General features: G+C 36.6%; 1 protein-coding gene across 1 annotated transcript in view; it reads left to right on the top strand.

Moving 5' to 3' along the window:
* The first annotated feature begins 721 nt into the window (after positions 1 to 721).
* LOC145684923 (sialin-like) overlaps positions 722 to 26,004 on the top strand; it is a 270,897-nt gene continuing 245,614 nt past the window's right edge. Inside the window, exons 1-2 of the mRNA XM_081757275.1 lie at positions 722 to 790; positions 17,810 to 18,042. Coding sequence (XP_081613401.1) covers positions 17,831 to 18,042 — 212 coding nt within the window. The 5' untranslated portion in view covers positions 722 to 790; positions 17,810 to 17,830. The remainder of the gene's footprint in view (positions 791 to 17,809; positions 18,043 to 26,004) is intronic.

Consider the following 26,004-nt stretch of genomic DNA (forward strand, 5'->3'; position numbering starts at 1 on the left):
GTACGAGAATCATCCTGTACATATTTTTCGAAATATTTTTGTCTACCCTAGCGAGTCCTCTAATTGTCACAGAGATATAAGCTACAGCTTGTTGGAAAGCTTATGGGACACAAATTTCAACGAGGTAACTCCCGTGCCCAACCCGTAAAAGAAGAAGAAAATAAAAAAATGAAAAAATATTCTTTCGAAGATTGTAGGACTATGGCAACACTGTTATTTGTCGTACACAAGAAAAAGGTTCTTACATATACACAGGGTATCACTGGTTAGTAAGTATGTCCATTTATCTTTATTTATACCACTTTTTATGCTTATAGCTTCTTTGGGGGGAGAGTTTCCCCCCAAAGGCTCAAGGGAACTGGGAACTAAAAACATCCAAACTTTCCCCCTACCCTTCCGCTGTGGGACCCCCAATATAGATGAACATTATTGGAAAGTTCTATCCTTCCTGAAGAGATAGACACCTAAATCGTCTACGTTAATTAGGAGCCGAGCTATGGAGGTTTAAACTGCTGGCTCAGTCCTTGAGCCGTTGATCTGGTCCTGAAAAGGCACTACTTTTGGGGGGAAAACATCTCAACGGAATTTAGTAGCAAACGTCACGCTCACGATGGGCACGTCTTACAAGTATTTCCCATAACTCTTATTTCCTTCCTCTCAAAGAACAGGTATTTGGTTAACAATAAAATGACAAAACTATTTACTTATTTATTTCTGTAACATGGAAACCACATCTTAAACATTAGTTAATGAAGTCTACTTTGATGTTCTGAATTTAAGCACAGTGAAGGTAAGTTAGTTACTCAATATATCACGAAATCATTTAAGTTAAGTTAATACACAACTTTTCCAATTTCTCGGGATTCATCAATTCTTAGATTTCTTACGATTTTTCAATTCGCACACAGATCTTGTTAAAATGAAATATGTATATTGCACATTCTGGTTAGTAGAGTCCAAAATAACATACTCAGAAGTTGAATCCTTTACCTTTTTTTTACTATAAAAATAATGTCATAAAAGATTTTACGAAGTTTCTGTAAATTTCCCTTTAAGTCTATTAGGGTGTTTCCAGCGTGTGAAAAATAGAAACCCCTTGACTCACGATGTGGCCTCAGGAGAATAATAATTATCTTAACCCACAGCGGCTTCAGATCGGATCGGTTAAACTCCGTAGCACATGGCAGCCCCAGGAGTTTGGTATTTAAAGGATATCTCTTTCGCTCATGGCAGACTCAGGAGATGGTTTTAAAGGATTATACTCCGTAGCTCATGGCAGCTTCGGGAGTAGGTATTAGAGGAAGTCTCCTTAGCCCATGGCGACCTCGGGAGAAGATACTGTAGGTGAGGCGATCAGCAGTAGCACTGATAATTTTCTATTCCTGTGGTGTCCTCTTTTATAGCCATCTTCTTGGAGGAGGGACCTAGAGAGGGGTAGTCGGTCTTCTTCGTAGCTACTCGAGTCCTCTTCGTATTTTCCTGGTTGCGTGGTCTCCTTATGTCGTCTGTCGCTGTTTGTTTTTAATTGTTGTTGTGTGACTAAATTTATTTGTTCTGAAAAAAAAAAAAAGGTAAAGAAGCTTCAACAGAAGTAAGCCTCTGGGATAGGTAACTATCCTAGAAGTTTACGAGTTGGTTACCTTGTGTCATGACTGTTCTGTGGAAGGTGCTGCCCTCTATGAGCTTTCGTGGATGTGCAGCTAACCTCCTCTCTTCAGTTATGAACACTGGGTAGGTATCGATACACCTACTTTTCTTTTGTAGGCAAAATTTTTCTTTTTCAAGCATGTTATACTATATATTAGTATTATTTTTGGCATTAAGTTAAAATCTAAAAGTGAAAAGAAAATTTTATTAGTTATATGTGAATTGCATCCATGCTTAGTTGTGAGAAAAGTGAATTCATAAAAGAAAATTGTGTTGTAAACCAGTTTGACGAAAGAAAAGTTACATTGAATTGAACACTTAGATGTTAGCACAAGAAGACTTTTGGTATGTATTTGATAATTTTCTATATTTGGCATGCAGACTGAGAAGGAACATTAATTTGGAATTTATTTTGCATTTTCTTAAATTCCTGTTTCAACAAGTTTTCGGATGGTCAAACTTACTTGACATTTAACCTATATTTGTTTGAGTTAAATATTTCATTTTTGAGAAGTTATTTTTACATTTGTTTCCGATTTTGGCTTACCAATAAAATTTGTTATATTTGTTTAGTTGAAATTCAAATCTTTAATTCTATATTTAACCTGAGAAAACACCATAAAACGTACTATCCGAGCGGTTTAGTATTAATTTACTTAGATACCGCAACATTGTAAAACACATGTTTGCAGTATAAAAATGTGGCTTGTAGTTGTATGGGTATGCGTAGATTTACAATATTATTCGCATTCCTGAAAGAAAATAAAAAGTTATCTACATTTGGCTAGTAGTGTATCACTAATAACACTAATAGTAGACAGACAGTTTAACTTCCTACGATTAGGCTATACCGTTCAGGCTAAGGAAGGAGAATGATTAAGACAATTGAATAATAATAATAATAATAATAATAATAATAATAATAATAATAATAATAATAATAATAATAATAATGGAAGATTTGGTGGAATGAGAATGTGAGACGAAACGGTAGTATCCCGTAGAAACCACAGACATGATGTTGTCTACTGAAAAAATAAAATAAAAATAAACTTGGACACAGAAAGCAGATGTAGAGAAGTCAATGTGTTAACAGAAAATATGAAGTAAGTCAGAGCTTCATTCAACTGGCAACAGATGGCAATGAAAGTTCTAGAAATAAAGGAAAAAGCTAGTTTGTTTATCAGCAAAGTGTTGTGACTTAGATTTAAACCACAATAACCTTAATCTATTCGTATGAAAAATTAACTATCTAACTCTGTAGGTTATGGAACCCGGAGGTTCAATGCTGCATTCACACACACACACACACACACACACACACACAAAAAAAACCTCTAAACTGACTTCTGTACGTAGCCAATCGGATCCAGTTTCTACTTTGTACTCCAATTTCTGCGAGATCCATCTTAATGTTGTCCTCCCATCTGCGCCTGCGTCTTCCTAATGGTCGTTTTCCGATTGGATTTAAAAATGGGATTAAATAAATGAAGTTGTGTAGTAGCGTTTTGTAGATAAAACGCACGTTGAAATTCTAACATTACGGTATAATGATAGTATTCAGTACAATAGTAAAGTGTCTAAGATAACATCTTTTTAATGAAATGAATAGTAGACGACTTAGGTTACATTATAGGTCTATAAGCCGCTTTTGAACAACGGATTTTGTTATTTTATTATTATTATTATTATTATTATTATTATTATTATTATTATTATTATTATTACAACACATCAGGCCCGTATCCAAGGGGGTTTAGGGGGCCGCCAACATAATTTTTTGCTGGCCTCCTAAAATTTTCTCGGTAGGCTTGAAAATGAACTATAATATGGTTGGGGGCGCTGTGGCTCAGTAGTAGAGCGTTCACCTAAGGTGCTTAGAGTCCCTGGTTCGATCCCAGCTCGCGCCGTGTGGACTTTGTGGTGGACAAACACCGTGCTCGTGGGTTTTCTCTGGGTTCTCCCGTTTCCTCCCACTTTCTTCATTCCACCATTTCATTCATTTCTCATAATCACCGTCTCATTTAGCATAATCGGCATAATCGTGGGACGTAAAACTCAAAGATTTCATTTATAATATGGTTGGATCGCTCCCCCCTAACTTCTATCGGGCCCTCATAATTTTTGGGCTGGCTACCGACCTGGAACACATACTTACGAATTGTAGATGGGAGCACTACATAAGCCTAACTCGAGTCAAACAACGAAAAGTAAGTTTAAACAGTAGGCATAAACAACGAAGACTTCAGATTTTTCCCGGGAAGGAGATTTTCAATACAAAGCAGTACTGTAAAAATACCGATAACCCATGTTGAACACAATCAGATATGATCCGGGAGAATTTCCCAGCTCTGCGGGGAAATTCACAACAGCGCCGATTTCTGAATAACCAGAGAAACTCGTTCAGATACGTGTGTTAAATTGTCAAGTATATTTAAGCAAATATCCAAGGCAATATATCCAGACTCTAGGAGACCCAAGTAAACTTTGGGTTTCCGAGTTCCCTCGGTCCCCCATCAACAGTACCCATGAGAATTCCCCGTGGCACCCCCTGAAATCATCACCGTGGAAAGACCTATTGGAAGAAAGTAAGAAGAGGACGGTTCAAATAATTCTAACAAACTACTTTACCAAAACCTAAATTGAACACAAATTGAAGAAATTAACTTCTGTGTGGTTGTATAATTATCGTAGGCGTGGGAGAACCTGGTTCGATTTCAATCGAAAACTCATGTGGCTCGAATTCCACGTTAAATTCACGTCTCGTATAGCCTCGGTACTAAACGGGACTTAAAAACTCCAAATCAAGCAACTAATTGAAGGCATATGATCGTATTTTTGTTCTGTATTTTTACAACTTTTATTAGTTGAAACGGTTTTTGTTTTTCAAAAATAGTTTTTTTTTTTTAAAACCAAAACCTATTTGAAAGAAAAAGCTAGACCAGTTTTAAAACAGAAACAGATTTTGATTTTTTTTAAAAATCGAGCCGATTTTTATATAAAACAGAACCGGTTTTAAAACCGAAACTAGTTTTTCGATGGATAATGAACCGGTTTTGGAAAGTCGAAACCGGTTATTAATAGAAAATCGAACTAGTTTTAAAATTTGAACTGTTTTTTTTTTTTATAGAAAACGGAACTCGCGTTGAAAATCTAAAACCGGTCTTTGATGGAAACTGAATAGATCTAGAAGGTAAAAACAGGGGAGCAGCCAGAATCAAGACTGTGATAGGCACACCATGAGTTTACTATAAACTTTCAAAAATATACACGAGGTATGATTGGAAAATTTTAAGACTGGGCTTCTAATCTAAAAATGGCAGTACTTACAGACTACTTCCTTCAAAGTAGTCCCCTGCTGCCTGAACACACCGATTCCAAGGGTATTTCCACTTCTGGAAGCATTCCTGAAAATTATCTTTCGTAAGGGTGTAAAGAACTCTTTCCGTATTTTTCTGGATGTCTTCAATTGCGTCAAATCTCTTCCCTTTCAGCGACAATTTTAATTTAGGAAACTGGTAGAAGTCAGCAAGCCCCAATCAGGGGAATAGAGCGGTTACGGAAGCACAGGAATATGAATTTGGCCGGAAATTCCTGGATCGATAACGCACAATCCGCCGGTGCAGGACCCAATTCTTGTCTTTTCTTGCCTTTTCCTCCGTAAATTTTTATGCAAACGCTGAAGGACATTTTTGTAGAATTTCTTGTTGACTGTCTGTCCCTAGGGGCAAATTCATGATGCATGATATTCGTAGAATCGAAAAAAACCCACCAACATTGTCTTCGCATTCGACCGACTTCGTCGCGCTTTCTTCGGTCGTAGTGAGCCTGGGCTCTTCCACTGAGAAGACTGGGCTATTGTTTCTGAGTCATACCCATAAAGCCATGTTTCATCATCTGCTATTACCCTATTTAACAATTTTGGATCCATTTCGGCCCGATTAAGCAGGTCTTGGGATACTTCTGAAACAAAGTCATTGTGATTCGGAAGAGACACTCTAGGTTGTCTCCATCTTGAAACTCAAATATGTCAATTCAATGAACAAACTAGCCAATTACAAAATCTAACATTCTACATGTATTTATTTAAGAATTGTCAGTATCTGACTTCCGAAGAGAAAGCTAAGTGAATCTACTGACCGCGCCTATAGCGACAGATCCCAGTCACAACTTCCCTTCAGTTTTAATTAGTATATACACCCTCCATTCCAAAAGAAACCGAACTTTTGAAAACAAATAGTACCACTAGTGCCATCTGTTGTAATATTTTACCGGTAGATGGCGTAGTCCCTCATTGACAACTGGTATAAATGTCATGACATTTGGATGCACGGCAACAAAGTTATTGCGTTTCAACTGTCAGTGTGTTGTGTACATCGGTCGGAAAATGAGTTTCAAACAACGAGCTGCAATTGAGTTTTGTGTTAAACTGGGTAAAACTTTTAGTGAAACGCACCAAATGCTACAAAATGCATATGGTGATGAGTGTCTATCCCGTACGCAAGTTTACGAGTGGTTCAGGCGATTCAAATCGGGTAGAGAGACGCTGGATGATGACGAAAGATCAGGCCGTCCCAGAACCAGATTATCGGAAGAAAACATCGAAAAAGTGCGTGAATTCATCAAACATAACAAAAAAATCGTCGGTGAAAGTTATTGAAATGGAATTAGGCATTCCTCAAACAACCGCATACCGCATTTTGACCGAAGTTTTGGGCCTTAAGAAGGTTAATTCGCGGTTTGTACCACACAAACTCACCGAAGACCAAAAAGTTGATCGAATTGCGCATTGCAAAGACATCGTTAAAAGTGCTCGGCAGGATCGAAACTTCTTGAAATCGATTGTAACTGCTGACGAGACGTGGTGTTTTGAATATGATCCCGAAACAAAGCGGCAAAGTGCTGAATGGAGAGCGCCGGATGAAGGAACACCCAAAAGAAGTCGCTTGGTGAAGTCAAAAGTTAAGGTGATGCTGATTTGTTTTTACGATTCAAAAGGAATTATCCACAAAGAATTTGTTCAGCCCGGCCAGACAGTCACTGGAGAGTTTTACTTGGGCGTCATGAAGCGTTTGCTGGCAAGAATTCGTCGTATTCGGCCCGAATATCGCGAAATCGGCAGTTGGACTCTTTTGCACCATCACATCGTTCGCGACTTGTAACTGAATTTTTGGTCAAAAATCACATTATTCGGTTGCATCATCCGCCCTATTCACCAGATCTCGCTCCGTGCGATTTCTATCTGTTCCCGAAACTGCATTTGGCGATGAAAGGAAAGTGGCACGCATCGATTGATGCCATTGAGAAGGCGACGACCGCCGTCCTAAAGACCATTCCAATAAAGGACATGGAGAAGTCGTTTGACAACTTGTTGGAGCGTGCAAATATGTGTATCGATGCAGAAGGGGAATACATTGATTAATAAAAATGATTTGTTCCAAAATGTACATTGCTTTTTTTTTTTTTTTTTTTTAACGTTCGGTTTCTTTTGGAATGGAGGGTGTATATTAGTATACATAGAATGTTAAATTTTATCAGTCAACATTCTAAGGTAAAGGAAAAAATAAAAAATAAAATAAATCATTATGATGCATGCGTAGTCTGTAAAAATGGAAATACATGACATACGAAATCCGAAATGTGTCGCACAAGCTAAACCGTGGCTAAAAGGGTACCCTCTGCTCTAGATTAATTAGTCACATTTAATGAACTCCGTCGATTACTACGTCCTAATCAGAGGCTCTGAATACACTTTTGATAACCATCTGTTAGTCAGCCCCGTAGTATTGCTTTAATCAGACGTCAACATGACTCTGCATGAGGCCCTATATCTTTAGAAATAAAGGAAGTAAAGATTTAGGACATTAGGATTCCTGACACCCTGGTAGGGTGTACGGAAAAAATAAACCTTTGCTATAGTAAAACTACTATATTATTCATCCTTATTCCTCCTGTTACCTCTATGAACGGTAATGAACTCAACTTAGTAAAATAACATTGAAGAGGAAAGAAAATATCTTAAAACAGCAACTAAGTACAAGGTTGAGGTTGAGGTTGAGGACAAGTATACTTAAACTGCACCATAATTCACTAATCAGTTATACCGTTCTGTAGTTGCTCTTAAACTGTACTAAAATATTTACTAAACAAGCACCACTCTCACCGTCAAACCAAATATATCATTAACGCATGTAAACATTCACAAATCCAATTTACTTCAGTAATTAATATGTATAGACAGGGAAGATTTTATAAAGATTACGAAATATTAATCGTTTCTTACCATACAATTACTTTAAAGCACTCAATTTAAACGATTCCGGTTGACCAATACTACACAGTGTAAACATAGTTCGTCATTTGCACACCACGTTCCCTTCCATACAAATTTTGATGTAGAAACCACTGTTCGAACATTTCTTATCATTAATAAACAGTCACACAACGGCTTTAAGTCGCGGTCCTGACCAGTGGCAAAATAGTAAATTGGGCTCACATATTATATATTAAGGTGTCCTATTATTCAATTACACACACTATAGGGGAAAGTGGGGGAATGCCACGCTACGAGGGAATACCACGCACCCTATTTTCTCAGTTGTAATGCTTCGAAACTGATTCAGATTAGTGCTACTATCTAGTTTAGACTATGAAAGACATATTGCATCAGTGAGGCGCCAGTTGCTGCTAGATGTGGTTCATGGCATGGCGAAATGTTGTTTTGCTGTAATTTCTTCTAATTTACTTCGTTCACAGATTTAGAAGTATGTATTGCAATACTTCGTTGATTTTTATATTGTGTATACAGTGTTTTAGCTTTGTGTGTTAGTAGTAAGTTCGTGCTAAATATATTTATATGAAACGACGTGAAACGGCTGAAGGTCCTAATTTTCTTTCTGGGCTTGGAATGGGGGAATTGCACGCATGTCGTCCATTGTGCGTGGTATTGCCCCTTCACGAAGCAGTTATCAAAAAAGTTTATACTGCGTTTCTTTTCCCTTTTTATGTATATTGCAGATGCCATGATACTAGGCAAACAGAAAAATGCAAATGGACATTGGAACAGCTGCCAAACGCGATAGGAGCAATAAATGACGAAAGAAAAATTAGAAAGGTAGCAAATGTTTTTGGATACATGAGGCTACATTAAGAACAGAAATGAAAGTTGGGACTGTCTGTTCTAAGAAAATGGGAATAAAAGCTGTATTCAGCTCTACACAAAAAGTGGAACTTGCTGGTCACGCTTTACATTTAGCCAAGTTGTTTTACGGAATGTCTCCAATTGAACTACACAGAATAGCTTATGAATATGCAGAAGCTAATAATATCAAACACAATTTGAATAAAGAAAGTCGACTTGCTGGGAAAGATTGGTTGGAATTGTTTTTAAAGAACAATTCAACGATAATATTAAAGAAACCTGAGCAATTAGTATTAACAGGGTCGACGAATTCAATGAAGAAGAGGTGAAAGGGTATTTTAAGAACCTGACAGAAGTTACCGAATATATATATATATATATATATATATATATATATATATATATATATATATATATATATATATATATATATATATATATATATATTTGCAAAGATTCGATCTTTAACATTGACGAAACAGGTATATTCACAGTATAGACAACAAGGCATATTTTGGATCCAAAGGGAGTGAAACAGCTCGGAGCACTAATATCATGGGAAAGGGGTAAAACCGTTACAAAGCTGCCAGGTCTTACATACCCCCTATGTTTATTTACCCAAGAAAACGCATGTCACCTCAGCTGCAGAAAGAACAATCTAGTGGATCTATATATTCGTGGGTGGAGCAATGAATCTAGTGGCTGCAACATTTTGCTCTTTTTGCGAAACAGATAACAGGTGATCCAGTCCTACTTATTTTGGACGATCATACGAATCATATTTCATTAGAAATTTACAATTTTTGTAAGGAGAAAAGAATTGTTATGGTTACAATATCACCGTATACTTCACATAAACTTCAACCGCTAGACATCACTTTGTTTTGTTTCCCTTAAAACATATTTTAACCAAGAATGCACACTGTTTGCGAAGCGCTACGTTAATTTCTTCATATGACTTAGCTGATATCTTCAATAGAGCTTATCTGAAAGCAGCAAATATGAAGAAAGCTGTTAATGGTTTTAAACAAGCGGGTATTTGCCGGACACTTTTAGAAAAGATTTTGAAGCTACTTAGGAACTCCAGGCCCTAGAACTTGAAGATGAAAGAGAGACTTCTGAAGCAGAGGCGTCATTTAGGGGGGGCAGGGAGGGGCATTTGCCCCCCCTGAGTTTGAGATTTATATAGATGTTATCAATAGAGTAGTAGTAAGTCAGTGAAAAACGCGAAATTTTACTTATATCAAGGGATCTTGCCCCCAAGCCAAATCTAAAATGACGCTACTGTTCTGAAGAAGTGAATTCCCAATTGCTTTCCAATGCTCAAACTAATATAGGTCTACGCCAAAATGAAGAACTATCTTCCACGAAAATAGAGCTAAATCGAGAACATCAACTACCCGGAACATCATCACATCAGTTACCATTGCTTGTCCAACCGTCTTCTTTACAAAATAAGGCTGTGAAAGTCTCACAAATTTTTTCCTATCCCCAGGCCTGCCAAGTCAACTCCTCGAAATAACAAAAAGCGTTCAGAAATCTTAACCTCTACTTCAATCAAACGAATATTGGAAGATGCTGAATTCAGAAAGAGCAGTAAGCGAAGAAAGCAAAGTTGAGAAGAAAACTCGAAAATTCGATGTTGGTGGAAAACATGAAGACAACCTGAGGAAACAAATTAGAAGTAGACCTAAACGTACAGTCAACAAAAAACTAAAGTTTTTGGAAAGTGATTCTGATGCTTCACGTTAAGGAATTTGTGCTAGTAATTAATGCGTGTCATTACCCGATGAAATGCGTGTGATTACCCGATGTGGTGGGGAATACCACGCGTTTCTCGTTTTCCACAAAATTTATTTTTACAGAACCTATGAAAATCAAGGAGCACTACCAATGACCGAATATGAAAGTAGAATGATTAAGTTACAACATACATTTTCCTCGTGTTAATTTGTTTGATTTCTAGTGAGATATTGGAAAATGTACCTTAAGTGCGTGGTATTCCCCCACTTTCCCCTATTCTCACATTTAATCACTTATATTTATTTATTTATATGTCATATCGTAAAGATTCATTCCTAAGACACCCGATTCTTTTACACACGCCCAAACTACATAAGCCACTACAACAAAATATTTAAACCAGAGATGTGCGTCTACGCGTAAAAAACGATAGTTTACGTTTACGTGTCAACTATGCGTAGACAATGTAAACAACGTAGACTATCAGTGGCGTATTTACGATTTTCTTTCGGGGGGGGGGGCTTTGCTAACTTTCGGGGAGGGCTTTGCCTGAAAATGTGAAAATTCTGCAAGATATTTCATATACTTTATTATAGTAAGTAAGATTTCGGGGGGGCTTAAGCCCGGAAGCCCCCCCCCCTAAATACGCCACTGTAGACTATGTAGAATATGTCAACAACACGTAATTTAATATGGCATCGTGGAGAATAAAGGAACTTTATTTGTCGTTACCTTGCGAAATTGCGTACAAAATAAAATGCCTAGACCAGGGAATAGTAACTTTCGAATACTTAGTTTCGTCTTGATGAAGGAAAATGAAAAATATTATGCATTTTGTAAAATATGCAAGAAAAAATTGGCAAATACAGCAGATTCAAGACTGAAAGCCCACAGGTGAGAATTAGTTTTGTAAATTTCATTATAAAAGCAGTGCTCGAAGTGGAAAATCTAAGGAAGTGGTATGTGCAGAGCAGAGTAAAGATACAGATTAGATAATTCCCTCTACTTTTTATATGTTAGTCGTTTCCCTAATCTTTCGCTGCACCGAAGCAAAACAACTGAATGAGGAAATATGAACAAACGAGCAACGAAATTGTTCCTTACATTTGATAGTGGTTGTCTACATAGTCTACACGGGAAAAGGTGTAATGTAGATTACGTATAGATTACAGTAGACAATCGCGTAGACGTAAAAGTATAGTTTACGGCACATCACTGATTTAAACTACTTATAAACATAAATAAAATCTCTTAAACACTGATTACTGCATGAAAATTCGCGAGCCGAGTTTCACTTCTTCAAATACAAGCAACACCCCATATGTTTACACTCTGCAGCGTAATAATCATATATATGGAAGCAAAATTCAGTATTATTTACTTTGTTTACACTTCTAACATGCAAATTGCTGTGCAAAGCATTCGTATTTCGATATGGGTATAGTATTCGCGCCGAGTCGTGAAGCTTGACCTAGATCTATAGATTTCACCACCCAATAGAACGCGAGGGTGTGTTCTAGTCGTCAACCCCCACCCATCAATTTTTTCAGTGTCGTCTCTTGACCTGCACGGAAAACATCTCCCGAGAGTACAGTGTTGTCGGATTGGCGCCAAGTTCCGTTTTGTTAATTGTTTTTTTGTGCGTTATATTTTCGTTGTTACTATTCGTGTTATTGTTACCGTTTTAGAATAATTGTTACAGTGGTTGTTGTGCAGTGTTATTATTGGTAATTTTTAAATGCTTTTTTAAATACTCATTTACTATCTCTTCAAAGTTTGGCAACATTGTTGGTGAATTTCAGCTGTTTGACGTTTCCCCAAGTGTGCGCTCGGGAAGCGGCGCTACGAATTGCACCGAAGTTTTCCGATGCATCGGAGCTCAAGCAAAATATTGCTATGATTGGTTTAGAGGTCAAGCTTCACGACTGGGCGCGAGTACTATAGTCATTTATAAATATACTTGTATTCTGAACTCGACAATTGCAGAAAGCAAGGAAAGGAAAATTCTAAAGCTATGATGTAACGACAGAGTAGCGTTCTGTATAATGGCTTGTAGTTAAATTCGAATGTAAAGTTTATTTTAGTTTACTATTTAATTATTTAACTACAGAACGGATAATAACTTTGAGTATAGGTAATCGGTAATGAACTTTATCGATTTGGTTACTCGTATAGATTGTGGCTATCAAATAATTCTAAATATTAACGAAAAATAGCCGATTTCAACTTAGTAAATCGCCTTAACTATGTTGATAAACAAACGACTCACGTTGTGCGATTGTTTCCTGGCGATTAGAGGGCGCTGTAAGGTAACTATAAACTTGGCACTGGAAAATTGTTTGTGCACTCTTTACAACAAACTATCTATTCCGTATCACGAGACAAATGTGATATAGTATAACGGCTTTAATTTAGGGATAAGTTAACTATCAGGTTCGACCGAAAGAGATGAACAATTAATAAACCAACCAACCATAACATTTTCACATGCCACATCATAACAAGTTAAAACTACACATATAACACATATTATTACACAAAATCATCTACCACATCTCTACACTAAACAATTCTCTAAACATCACCACATTTTAATCGGCTCTAATGCTAAAAAGGAGGAGTGATAGGTAAGATCAGGTGGCCCTAATACCAAAAACTAATCCATTCTCTCAATTATAATATTATTATTGATGATCCCAAAGGGACATATCAAGGAAGATTAAGGAAGATCCCCTTCTTGAAGAGAAAAGAACTTTCACGAAATTATTCAGCCTATACTACGTTGGAAGCTAGATCAAATTAAGAGTAAGATAGGAGTCTCTACAAATACTTCAATGACATTTCAATGTCATTGACATTTCAATGTTTAATCCAACTAATATAAAACCCACCTACACTGTAATGTCTTCCTAAATTACAAATATACTAAATACAAAACTATGTCCAGGACAGGTTACCGCAACCTAACTGAATTTTGAGGGTGAATGAATTTCCAAATCTTAGTTTGTAGAGCTCACAAAACCGGAAAACCAATGCACTGTTTCTTCAGGCCTATCCTAGAATGATTTCAGCATCAAACATGGCGACCACAGCACGAACTTTCATATTTATAGCTTTCTAATTGTTTCTTCAGTCAAATTTTAATAGTTCAGGACTTCATAAGCTTCCAAATTGGTTATTTAGCAATTGAAACTATTATCTGCTTATTCAGTGGTTTTCTGGTTGAATTTATTGGATTCTACTGCGGTGAAGCAAACGGCGTTGTTGACCTGACGAGCGATACCAGACAAAGAACGAGGTAGAACACTGAGGTGGCATACAGTTCCCAATCACGGTGCAGAACATTCGCGTCGGAAAATACGAAACGAATGAAAAATAGTAAAAACTGGATCAAACCAGATTTTAGTAAGATATGGGTATCTCATCGGGACGAAGGGGGTCTAAAGTATCCTACCAAACATCGGATTGGTGGAAAAATTCAGAAAATTCTACCCAATTGCTAACCTATGAATTACATAGAAATAAGAATGTATTTTTTTTATAATCATCCAAATGAGATGCCCATACACAAAAATTTACGAAGAAAAATAATATATAAATAAAAGAAATTATTTCCCGAAGATCTATTTTTCTTAGTTATTCTGAAACTTCTGAATTAAGTTTATTTGAACAAAAAACAAAACGGATTTAATATGTAAACCGAAACTTATACAGTAAAACATGATAACATGCAACATTGTTACACAGTACAGGCGAAAATTATTCGGACCGAGAAAAAATATACCACCTCAGTTGTAACTGAAGGTTACACTTTCAGTCGGTGTTGTTTCTGCTTTTCTGACACCAACTTCGGAATGAATTTCGTGGACACACCATGTATCAAATCGTCAGTTAAGATTGACTAAACCACATAGAAATAGAGATCCGTCAACCATCTTCCTAATTGTAAGTCTACGGTCTGAGTGCACTAAACCGCGAGATGTCGCAATGTTGTCCTTCGTTTTTGACGTGGAAGGCCGACCGGTAGTCATGTGAGGTGGAAAATTTTCCGCTACATTTTCACGGAAAATTTTCCGTTCTAAAAAAATATCAGTAATCAAGTAACAATTCCTCAGTAATCATAAAATCGATTGAATTCATGTATAGAAATGTTAAAAAGTGGAAGATCGTTTAAAGAATCTGAAAATTTTCACGGCTCAGACAAGTTTCAATACTATATAGGAACAAGCGAAAAACAATTTTTCATGAAATATTTTCTGTCTTCTATGGAAAAATCGAAGAACTATTTATGAGTCGGAAAATTTTCATCATTTTGAAGCAAAAAGTAAAACGACTTTTTGAGAATCGGGAAGTTTTATTGCTCTGTAGAAACAAGTGAAAGGAATATTAATAGATTGGAAAATTTTCATTGCGATGTAGAAAAGAGTGGAAAAAACTTTTCATAAGCCGGACAATTTTTGATATTATATATAGTGATGTTAGGTGGAAAATTTTCCACTATATTTAACTGCACATTGAGCTACAAAATTGAATTTCTGTAGAGGAATGTTAGTCAGCAACAAATTATAATTTTCCAGGCAGCTTTCGGGAACCGGAAAATTTTCTAATATTTCAAGTTTAAAAAGTAAAAATTTACATAGTGTTTCTCTCTCTCTCTCTGCGAGCTCCTTCGTTGCTAAGCGGTTAGCATATGCGCCTTTGGCATGGGAGACCTGCTTCGATTCCCGGCGGGAGCTCATATAGTTCGGATTCCACGTTAAACTCGCGTTTCATAGCCACGTTAAACTCAAAATCAACTCAATTCAACTCTCTCTCTCTCTCTCTCTCTCTCTCTCTCTCTCTCTCTCTCTATATATATATATATATATATATATATATATATATATATATATATATATATATATATATATATATATAAAGTGCCGAGAACATACATCGAGTTCGTAGAGTACAAATATCCCATTCTATTATTTAAAATTTAAATATATTAAAGGTGATGAATATTTTCCGATTCATAAAAACATACTTCACTTATTCGTACATCATTCGTTAGTCGTAAAATTTATTGGTAATAAATATTGTTTTAAAAAGTTTCATGTAGTGAAAATCTAACGATTCTTCATTTCTTCAAAAATGTTTCAAAAACTTCAATGCGTTCTTCCCTCAGAATCCACTTTTGATCTCAATAATTATATTTTGTCGGGGGCCGCGGTGGCTCAGTGGTAGAGCGTTCACCTCTGGTACTTGGGGTCCCGGGTTCGATCCCAGCCCACGCCAAGTGAACTTTGTGGTGGACAAACACCGTGTGCGCGGGTTTTCTCGGGGTTCTCCCGTTTCCTCCCACTTTCTTCATTCCACCATTTCATTCATTACTCATCATCACCGTCTCCTTTAGCCTAATCGTGGAACGTAAAACAAAGATTTCATTTCATTTTTTTCAATTATATTTTGTCAGTTTAATACGCGTAAGATGAAGTTTTCTCACAGCTTTACTACTTTTCTAGATTTACATATTGCAACATTTATAAATAAGTAGAGATATTATAAAGTGCCTACTGTAAATTTTTGACTATCCGAAATTCGAGTGACTCATGAAAACAAATACTGACCATTTTCTGGAAATAAACATTTATTTATTCATATATTCATTCAGAAGAGAAAGGGAAATATAACTAATAAGGAAGCTGATTTGTGTAGTTGTTCTTCTAATAAAATAAACATAAAAAGCTGAACTATTAGCGCTGCGTTCTGAAAGCAACAAGTAATTTCATTTTAATTTACAAAATAATAATAAAAAAAACATTTCTTTTTTTATATATGTATGTACTTGTTCTATCGAATCGTCATTATTTCCAATACATTTGTATATATATCTGGTAGTTTTACAATACAAATATCTGCTCTAAGATGTTGATTATACAAAATTCCAATATTGAAATTATGATTTACGAGTGTTAAACACAATAAAATATTTTTCTCTTATTTTCTGTTACAAAAATAATCTTCATAAGGAACTTTTATGTAGTTATTTCATTGCATAGGCAGGCCTATATGTGGAGAAATAGTGGAATTTTCTGTTTTTCAAATAATTGATAAATTCACAAAGGTTTGTTTTCTATTTCTTGTTAAATTTTAAATTGTAATGGGATATTTGTTCTCTACGAACTGGATGTATGTTCCCTGCACTTCACACACAAACACACACACACACACACACACACACACACACACACACACACACAGAGAGAGAGAGAGAGAGAGAGAGAGAGAGAGAGAAACACTGTCTAAATTTTTACTTCCCAACTTGAAATATTAGAAAATTTTCTGATTCCCGAAAGGTAATTGGAAAATTATAATTTGTTGCTGTCTAATTTTCCTCTACAGTAATTGAATTTTATATCTCAATGTGCATTTAAATATAGTGGAAAATTTTCCACCTAACATCACTAGACATAATATCCAATACTGTCCGGCTTATGAAAGTTTTTCCACTTGTTTCTACATCGCAATGAAAATTTTCCGATCCATGAAATTCCTTTCACTTGTTTCTACAGAGCAATCAAACTCCGATTCACAAAAAGTTGTTTCACTTTTTGCTTCAAAATGATGAAAGTTTTTAGACTCAAAAAAGGTTTTTCAATTTTTCCATAGAAGACAAAATATATTTCGATTTCTGAAAAATTGTTTCACTTCCTACATAGTACTGAAAATTGTCTGAGCCATAAAAATTTTCAGATGCTTTAAACGGTCTTTCACTCTTTAACAATTTGTTTAGAACGAAAAATTTTCCGGAAAAATATAGAAGAAATTTGTTTAATCTCACTTCACGGCTAAACAACGATGTAGGAATAAGTGGCGTATGTTTTTATGAATCGTAAACTTTTCATCACTGCCGACCAGACCAAGGGTCATCTTCCACTGAGTCGCAGCTATCTTTGAATCTGCTAAATCAGATATTTCACTTTTAAATTTGTTGATTATTTTAAGTTATTGATGATATAATTTACAACTTAAACCCATAAAGTGAAATATGTGAATTTTCTGTGTAGAAGCATTCCAGTGCGAAGAGTTCTTTCAATTCTTCACCTCCATCTACATTGTTATGATTTCGCACTCTGTTTAAAGACATTGTAAATAGAGTTCGAACAACGTGGTTTTGCATAGTGCAGATGTTTTTTTGAATCAATTTACTGCATTATATAAAGTGTTTCTCTATACTTTCCAACGTTACGAGCTATTTTGTTCCAAGCTAATTAGCGTATATCTCTTTCCTTCTAGTCGTTGAGTTGGACTGCTGATATGGAGGACCGTAAGAGCTGGGTCGGCAGTATTGCCAGTGTCGGTCGCGGAGGCCTTGCTGTGATCCCTTTGCGTAGTGTGGATGACCTTCGAGATATTACAGAGCAATTAGGATTGGCTGAGGCTTACTTCCGGTCAGAAGAATGTTTACCCGTTGTGTTTCTTCCAATGCCAGGGCTTGGAGAAGAAGTTGAAGAACCACCAGTTGAAACGTAAGTTGATATTCTTTATATAGATAATACTCATAACAAGCTGATGTTCTTTACTAGTAGTTGTATTGTCTGTCTCATAAGTAAATGCATGTTTTCCGCGGGATAGTATATTTTGCCCTTTACTATGAGAATGAAATCGGTACACATTCCTTGCTACCACCTCACGATTTAATTAAATGTTTTAAAGGTTTTAAAAGTTCAACCCCTAACCAAATCGATAACTGCATGATCTCTCTCTTTGTAGTTCATACAAGACACTATAGAAATATCGCAAAACTAAACAAAAAGAAAACAAAATATTCTTTCACAGCATGAAGCTTACGGTTGTCGCCATATATTTATAGAGGTCTTGTGTATCTTGTTCCGTAGCTCATTGGATCCGTGCAGAATTTCCATTTCCGCGACCCGCGTTCGAATTTTCGTCCTATAACTTTTTTATTTTTATTTTTCATTGATCAGGTAGAATTCCAGTAAAAAGAAACATATGGTTACAGTTTAAGGTGCGATTTGATATTCTGCAAGTATTTATGTATTTATTTATTGTCAAGCGAACAAGATGAAGTAGAATTTTACAAGCGTAAAACTGTTCTAGATTTGACTATTAATAAAAACTATGAATAAGCTTACAGCTCAAAAATAAATTGAATGCTCTTCAATTGTAGTCCATAATTAGCTATGGTCAAGGAGATGATCTCAGTTGTTTTGTGTGTGGTCAGCACATTGGCTTCCGTCACCTTGATTTCTGGAACTAAATGTAACTAATTTTATTTTTCGTTTAGATAAAAAAATACTCACCTTTAGTTCTTAACGAAATAGAGAGCATAGAGCAATATGTCACTATGGCATTGCATTTCGTTATATAAAGAAATGAAAAATGATACGTTTATACTTGAAAATGTCGAAGGTAATATGACAAATATTATGAACAATTCTATAATAGAATTAAGAAATAGTTTATAATAAAATAAACTGCAATAAAATGCAGGGTGTTTGACGTTAGCAAAAATATTTGTGTTTTAAAAGAAGGTGTGTTCAGTTCACAGTTAAGACAGAGATAAGACAGTCACTTGAAAGCGCTTCAGGTTATATTGCTTTGCTCTTCTGCCTAGTGGTTTGCTCTTCTGCCCTCAGGTTATATTGTACTAACCTGCTATTTTCATTTCAATTACTTGTATATTTAGTTTCGGATGTAAGCTTATTTTTAAATTTTATTAATGGAAAGAAACCTAGATCATCGTTACTTTTGATCTACCTAGGTAGAATCATACTTGCAGCCTTATATTATTAACTTAGACAAGAATAAGAAAAAATCTAACAGAATCACACTAAATATACAACTCTAATACTACAAGTAATGGCTCTTCCTTTGACAAAAAGTAAAAAAAAAGTAAATATTACAAATAATAGCTGTTCTTTCGACGAAAAGAAGAAAGGCATTTGACCAAGATTCGAACACGGATCAACTGATTGGTAGGATAGAACGTTACGCACTACACCACACACTCATGTGATTGTTTTCTTGCTATACATTTTAAACATTCAGTTTATGATTTTTGTTTCTGTCGTCTTACCGTATAACAGTTTCTCTGCTTGCCCTGCTTGACACACTATTCGTGTTATTTGTTGTGTAAATTGCATTTGCAAACGTAATATGTTTTGTTGTTTTACCAGGATCCACAGCTTTAAAAGTTTTTAAGGTCAATTACATTAAGTGAACTGATTTTCTCATATCTTTCATCACTTGAAGGGGCAAAATATACTATCCCGCGGAAAACATGCATTTACTTATGAGACAGCATCAACATTACATGCATTTACTTACATAATATAAATATCAAGTTTCAGATTTCTACCTATTATAACTGAGTAGTTTTCAAGAAGTACATAGTATAATACAAAGGGTTGTTCGCTTTATATCTCACTATTTTTAACGGGTACTTATCTTAAGAAATACCGTTCCGCCACCACCGATCATATTCTATTGGTCCCCCACCATTGTGGAGTGACACATCGCATCGGCAATCACAGTTTCCATTGCAGCAAGTTCAGGCACAGGACAGGCATGTGAATTCTGTCTCACTCCTTCCTGCAAGCTTTCCATAGACCATTCAGAGTACGCGGGTGGCGATGTTGAAGACGCCGTTTCAACAGCTCAATTGCGCAAAAATCCATTGGACTGGCATCTCGGCTTTTCACAGGAATGTCTTCAAACAGAATGACATGATTTCCTAATTCCTCTGCCATTTCCTGATAACTACGTAGTGATGTTCTGGCGGTATGATTCGAAGCCTTGTGCATATAGATCATCTGCTGGTTCGCATCCATTCCATACAATTGTGGGATGTCTCTCCGATAGATAGGCATCGGAATGGATTTTTGTAAGTGTCTTGCATTCACCTTCACGTTTTTGTCCACCTTGCGTATCAGCAAGTTTCTGCGCCCCTTGCTGTCAATGCCACGGTATGTGGTCACCAGAATGTGATTACCAGCAGTGTGATGGACACATAATTCATCCATTGTGACAACTTTCTTCCATTTGGAACCCGCCAGGTATTTTCATATAGTTTCTCGCAGTTCATCCTACGTTTGGCATCATGACACGGAGGAAGGTGTGTGCGCAAGTGGTGTATATGGGCCTTGCGCACACACATCAATCTGCGGCGCTTGTGAATTGTTTTGTTCACAATTGACGGTGCGAGGTGGAATCTGTGGCTCATATCACATTGGGTCGGGGAATTTTCTTGACACCCTAGTCGATGGATCCTTCTTAGCACTACGGGTGTCACTTTGCTTGCAGATCTTCCCTTCGTGTTTTTTGTGAGTGAATGTTTCGCAAGGGAAGCCTGTCTTATGTAACGGACCTCAATAGCTTTCATAGAAGTCACCCCGAGTGCTAACTCATTCTGCAGACACTATTTGACAATGCGTACGTACGAAAATTTAGCATGGAAAAGGACCGTTACGTAACCCCTCCCAATACCGGTTGATTTTCGGCGCCATTTGATAACACTCACTACCAACACTCACGCACCTACAAGGTCAGACACAACACTGCTCCCGCCAGCAACCCCATAGTTCCAGCATGATACGCCAGGCGGCAGCAGCGAATTAAAAATGATTGGGTATACTGCGAACAACCTTCTATATTTTGGGAGACTGCAGAGTCTGTTAAAGAAAACCAAACACAGGATTAGCATAAATGATTCATTCATTTTGAAAATGATATATTTTCGAAAGTATTACACGTACATACAGTGGCGTATTTAGGGGGAGGGCTTCCGGGCTTAAGCTCCCCCGGAAATCTTAGTTACTATAGTAAAGTATATGAAATATCTTGCAGAATTTTCACATTTTCAGGCAAAGCCCCCCCGAAAGTTAACAAAGCCCTCCCCGAAACAAAATCGTAAATACGCCACTGCGTACACACATGATAGATATATGAAAACAATCACAAAGTCACCAAGTTTATACACCCTTTACAAATGTTTAATATGTGCCTCTTTGGTGACACGGCACATGTCCAGACGACGTTTTTTTCTTGTTTTTCCTCCATTTCCGACAGGTAATAACCTTGTACTGCCACACTGCCACACCCGATTGGAAAGATAATTGACTCGTGCTGCCAAATAATACAAATTTGATGAGTTTGTGGTTCTTTTTATATATACATTTCATGCGTGTTCGTGTAATACTTTGAAAATACAGCCTTTTCAAAATGAATGAACCATTAATGCTAACTCTGTACAGTGAAAACTTTCAATAACGGACACAAATGGGAAATGGTTACTTGCAGCAGCGAAGCGTACTATGAGGCTCTGATTCCGGGCCTACCCTGTTTTCTACCGTATATTTTCTTTATCTTTGGTTTCTTATAAAATAAAGTCAATACTTCAACATTTCGTTTTTTGGTAACAAAATAGTAGGTTGGAAACACTCAGAGTCCCTTCCGTCTGAGCCTTACTAGGTCGTTAGACAGGTTTACGGTCTTTGCTGCCCAGGAAGGAAGCTGGGATTGCACGCATTGTTGGGAAGGTACGAAGGCTCGCCTCTGTTAGTTTAGTTTTAGCATTGAATGCATCTTTCAGTAGATGTACCCCACTTGGCACGGCTGAGTCAGCGAAATTTGATCCTGTTTTCCTGGAATTGGGAGGCAAGTTTCGACAAGCCTTTAGTTGCTATGGTCATAGCCTTTTACGGCTACCAGAGAAGTGCGTGGGAAAATTTTGGTTTATCTGAACGTGTATGAGAACAGTTTGTTGTTATGGTGATAGTCTTGGATGGTCATACTCTTGGAGGGATCATAGTCCTATCAGTTATCATGATCGAAGCTTCATGATTGATTGATTGATTTTTGCTTTTCGTTATGTATTGAATAGCTAGATGCTCTTGGCCTTCATAGTCTTGGATGCTCATACTGTTGGTCGGGTCAGAGTCCTATTAGTTATCATGATCGAAGCTTCCCAATGGATTGATTGATTGGTTTTTCGTTATGAATTTGAACCCCCAAACCCCCTCCACTTCCTCCTGCGAAGAACGTAAGGGAACGTTGTTACTATGTTCATACTCTTGGACGGCGAAGCTTCCCAATTGATTGATTGATTGATTTTTGCTTTTCGTTATGTATTGAATAGCTAAATGCTCTTGGATGGATGAGAGTTCTATTAGTTATCATGGTCGAAGCTTTCCAATTGATTGATTGATTGATTTTTGTCTTTTCGTTATGGATTTGAACCCCCCAAACCCCTTCACTTCACTCCCTCCTGCGAAGAACGCAAGCGAACGTTGTTACTATGCTCATACTCTTGGACGTCTATCACGTTCGAAGCTTTCCAATTGATTGAATATCAAGTTCGAAGCTTCCCAATTGATTGATTGATTTTCGTCTTTTCGTTATGTATTGAATAGCGAAGAGCATACTTAATGTCTTAAAATATTCAATGCTTTCTCATCGAGAATCGAACCTGTACACTAAATATGTTTTCATTTTGAAAGCTCTCTCATTGAAATTGAACGCAAGACCAGTACTTCACGATTTAGAGTTGAATTAATTCTTGCATAAAAAAAAAAAAAAAGAATTTCATGTATTGATTTTAGCGTAGCATATGATATGCACATTGTTCGAAGCTCTTCATTTCGAAGCACTATAATGTTTTCAAGTGTTCAATGATCCCTTTCTCTCTCTATCATCGAGAATCGAACCCGGACCAAAGTGGTATTAAAACATAAATAACAACCATAAAAATAAAATTTAAAAAATACAGCATCATATTATTATTATTATTATTTTGGGAGTGAAAGTGAAGCAGACAACTAATCTTGATTGTAGCTTCGCTAACTTATGAAATAAAGACTTTACACAAAATTCTACTTTGGTAGGGAGCTGGGATCGAATTTGGTACTTCATGATTTTAAAGTTGAACTAGTCCTTGCATGAAAAAAAAAGAATTTCACTTCGTTTTCACGACAGAAAGGATCGAATGACTTTCATGTCTTAAAATGTGTAATGTTTTCTCAACGAGGATCGAACCAGCAGGACACGGGAATCAAACGCAAGACCTGAGAATCAAACGCAAGACCTGTACTTCACGACCATTGAGTTGAATTAATCCTTGCATGAAAAAAAAAAAAAGAATTTCACGTATATAGCACATCGTTTCACGACAGAAAGGAACGAAATAGAAATATTTAATGCTCTTTCACTAAGAATCGAACTAGAGTAAAATAATATATTTGTCTTTATTTTTTAGTCTTTGTCTTTAAAAAAAGAATAAAGTTATAAAGTGTATTTATTCATAGTTGTTTCATGTGTGATAAAGAAACCAGATTCTACAAACAGACACAGACAGTCATACATATATATATATATATATATATATATATATATATATATATATATATATATATATATATATACAGCAGCGTCAAAGAAATGTGTTTTCCCAGTATCTTTTTTTTTCTTTGTCTGTTGCTTCGTATTCAAGAGAAGAGAAGATTAGCTTATCGAAAAGCAAAACACAAACCTATCTACCGCTTTATTAATCAAGCGATGATAAGAAAACGTTGCATTGAAGTGACAAAATGTCAGTGAACACCGGCTGACGTTTGTCTGTCTGTATGTAGCATATGCTAGGAAGAGGAATAGACCAATGAGTCATTGTGTCCCCCTAAATTTAGGAAAGGGAGCCGCCATAAGACTGGTAATTAGGATATATGTATAACACTAGTAACGGAACTTCTTGGTTTATTTTTAATAATAATAATAATAATAATAATAATAATAATAATAATAATAATAATAATAATAATAATAATAATAATAATAATAATAATAATAACTTCCAATTTTAAGTTTCATGGATATATTGACTAGACTGAAGAAGACGGTGATGATGAGAAATGAATGAAATGATAGAATAAAGAAAGTGGGAGGAAACGAAAGTACACCGAAAAAAAACCACGCACGTGTTGTTTGTCCAACACAGAAAGTTCACTTGACGGAGGGAGCTGGGGGTTTGAAACCAGGACCCCCCCTCAAACACCGGAGGTGAACGCTGTACCATCAATCAACGTACACTCAAAAAGTGGGAGGAAACGGAAGAACTCCGAAGGAAATCCACGCATACGGTGTTTGTCTATCATAAAATTCATTTGTTGAAAGCAAAAGTTGAACACGGGGAAGGAGGGCTTCATTTTCAACTCGGAGACCTATGCACAAAAGATGAACGCTCTTGTTCACCAGAAATTTCACTTGTTGTTAGCTAGGATCGAATTAGGGATCCCAATGCACCAGAAATATTCGTTCGAGTCGAATCATAGTTTTACGTCCAATTTTTAATTATGTCTGTTAAACTAGTAATTTTGTCTACCAGAAAGTTCACTTGTCCGGGGCTGGATTACAACCTGGATACACCATACATCAAAGATGAGCACTGTACCATTGATCCACTAGGGTCCCCACCTGCGATGAGGGAGAGAGAGGTCAAATCATAGTTTGACAAGAGAGTCAAAGAGAAAAGTCTTAGATACAATGTTGTCTAATACCCAAAGTGAGTTTTACGTTCCACGATTATGACTGTTAAACTAATGATTTTGAAAGACGGAACTTTATGATGTGAATGATGTAATAATAATCATAGCTTGTGTGTCTTAAAATTTTGATAATATGTCTACTTGTTTCTCCGTTTGTCTATATATCTGTAGTACGTGGAGTCCAGACGAAGCGAAGATATGTGTGTTTTAGCAAATGAAAATAGTATAATCTGTGTGGGTGGGACAAGTGAAAAGTGAGTTTTACGTCCTACGGTTACGTCTACTAGGCTAATGAAGGAGAGGTGATAATGAAAAAATGAATGAAATGATGTAATGAAGAAAGTGGAAGGAAACTGGTGAACTCCGAAGGGAAATCGACGCATACGATGTTTGTCCACCACAAAGTTCATAGGGTACGAACTGGGATCGAACGAGGGACCCCCAAGCACTTAAGGTGAACGCTCTATCATTGAGCCACCGTTCCCCATGGAACGAAAAAATGAAATGAAATCTTTGAGTTTAACGTTCCACGATTATGCCGGTTAGGCTAAGTGTACTATGCTATTGGAAGACGAACGAGGGACCCCCAAGCACTTAAGGTGAACGCTCTACCACTGAGCCACCCTGTCCTCTGGAACGAAAAAAATGAAATGAAATCTTTCAGTATAACGTCCCACGATTATGCCGGTTAGACTGAGTGTACTATACTAATGGACGGCGATGGGACAAGTGAAAAGTGAGTTTTACGTCCTGCGGTTACGTCTACTAGGCTAATGAAGGAGAGGTGATAATGAAAAAATGAATGAAATGATGTAATGAAGAAAGTGGAAGGAAACTGGTGAACTCCGAAGGGAAATCCACGCATACGATGTTTGTCCATCACAAAGTTCATAGGGCACGAACTGGGATCGAATCATGGACCCCAGCACTTGA

The sequence above is a fragment of the Thermobia domestica genome, chromosome 5 (assembly GCF_964235325.1).
Source record: "Thermobia domestica chromosome 5, izTheDome1.hap1.1, whole genome shotgun sequence".
Classification (NCBI taxonomy): Eukaryota; Metazoa; Arthropoda; class Insecta; order Zygentoma; family Lepismatidae; genus Thermobia; species Thermobia domestica.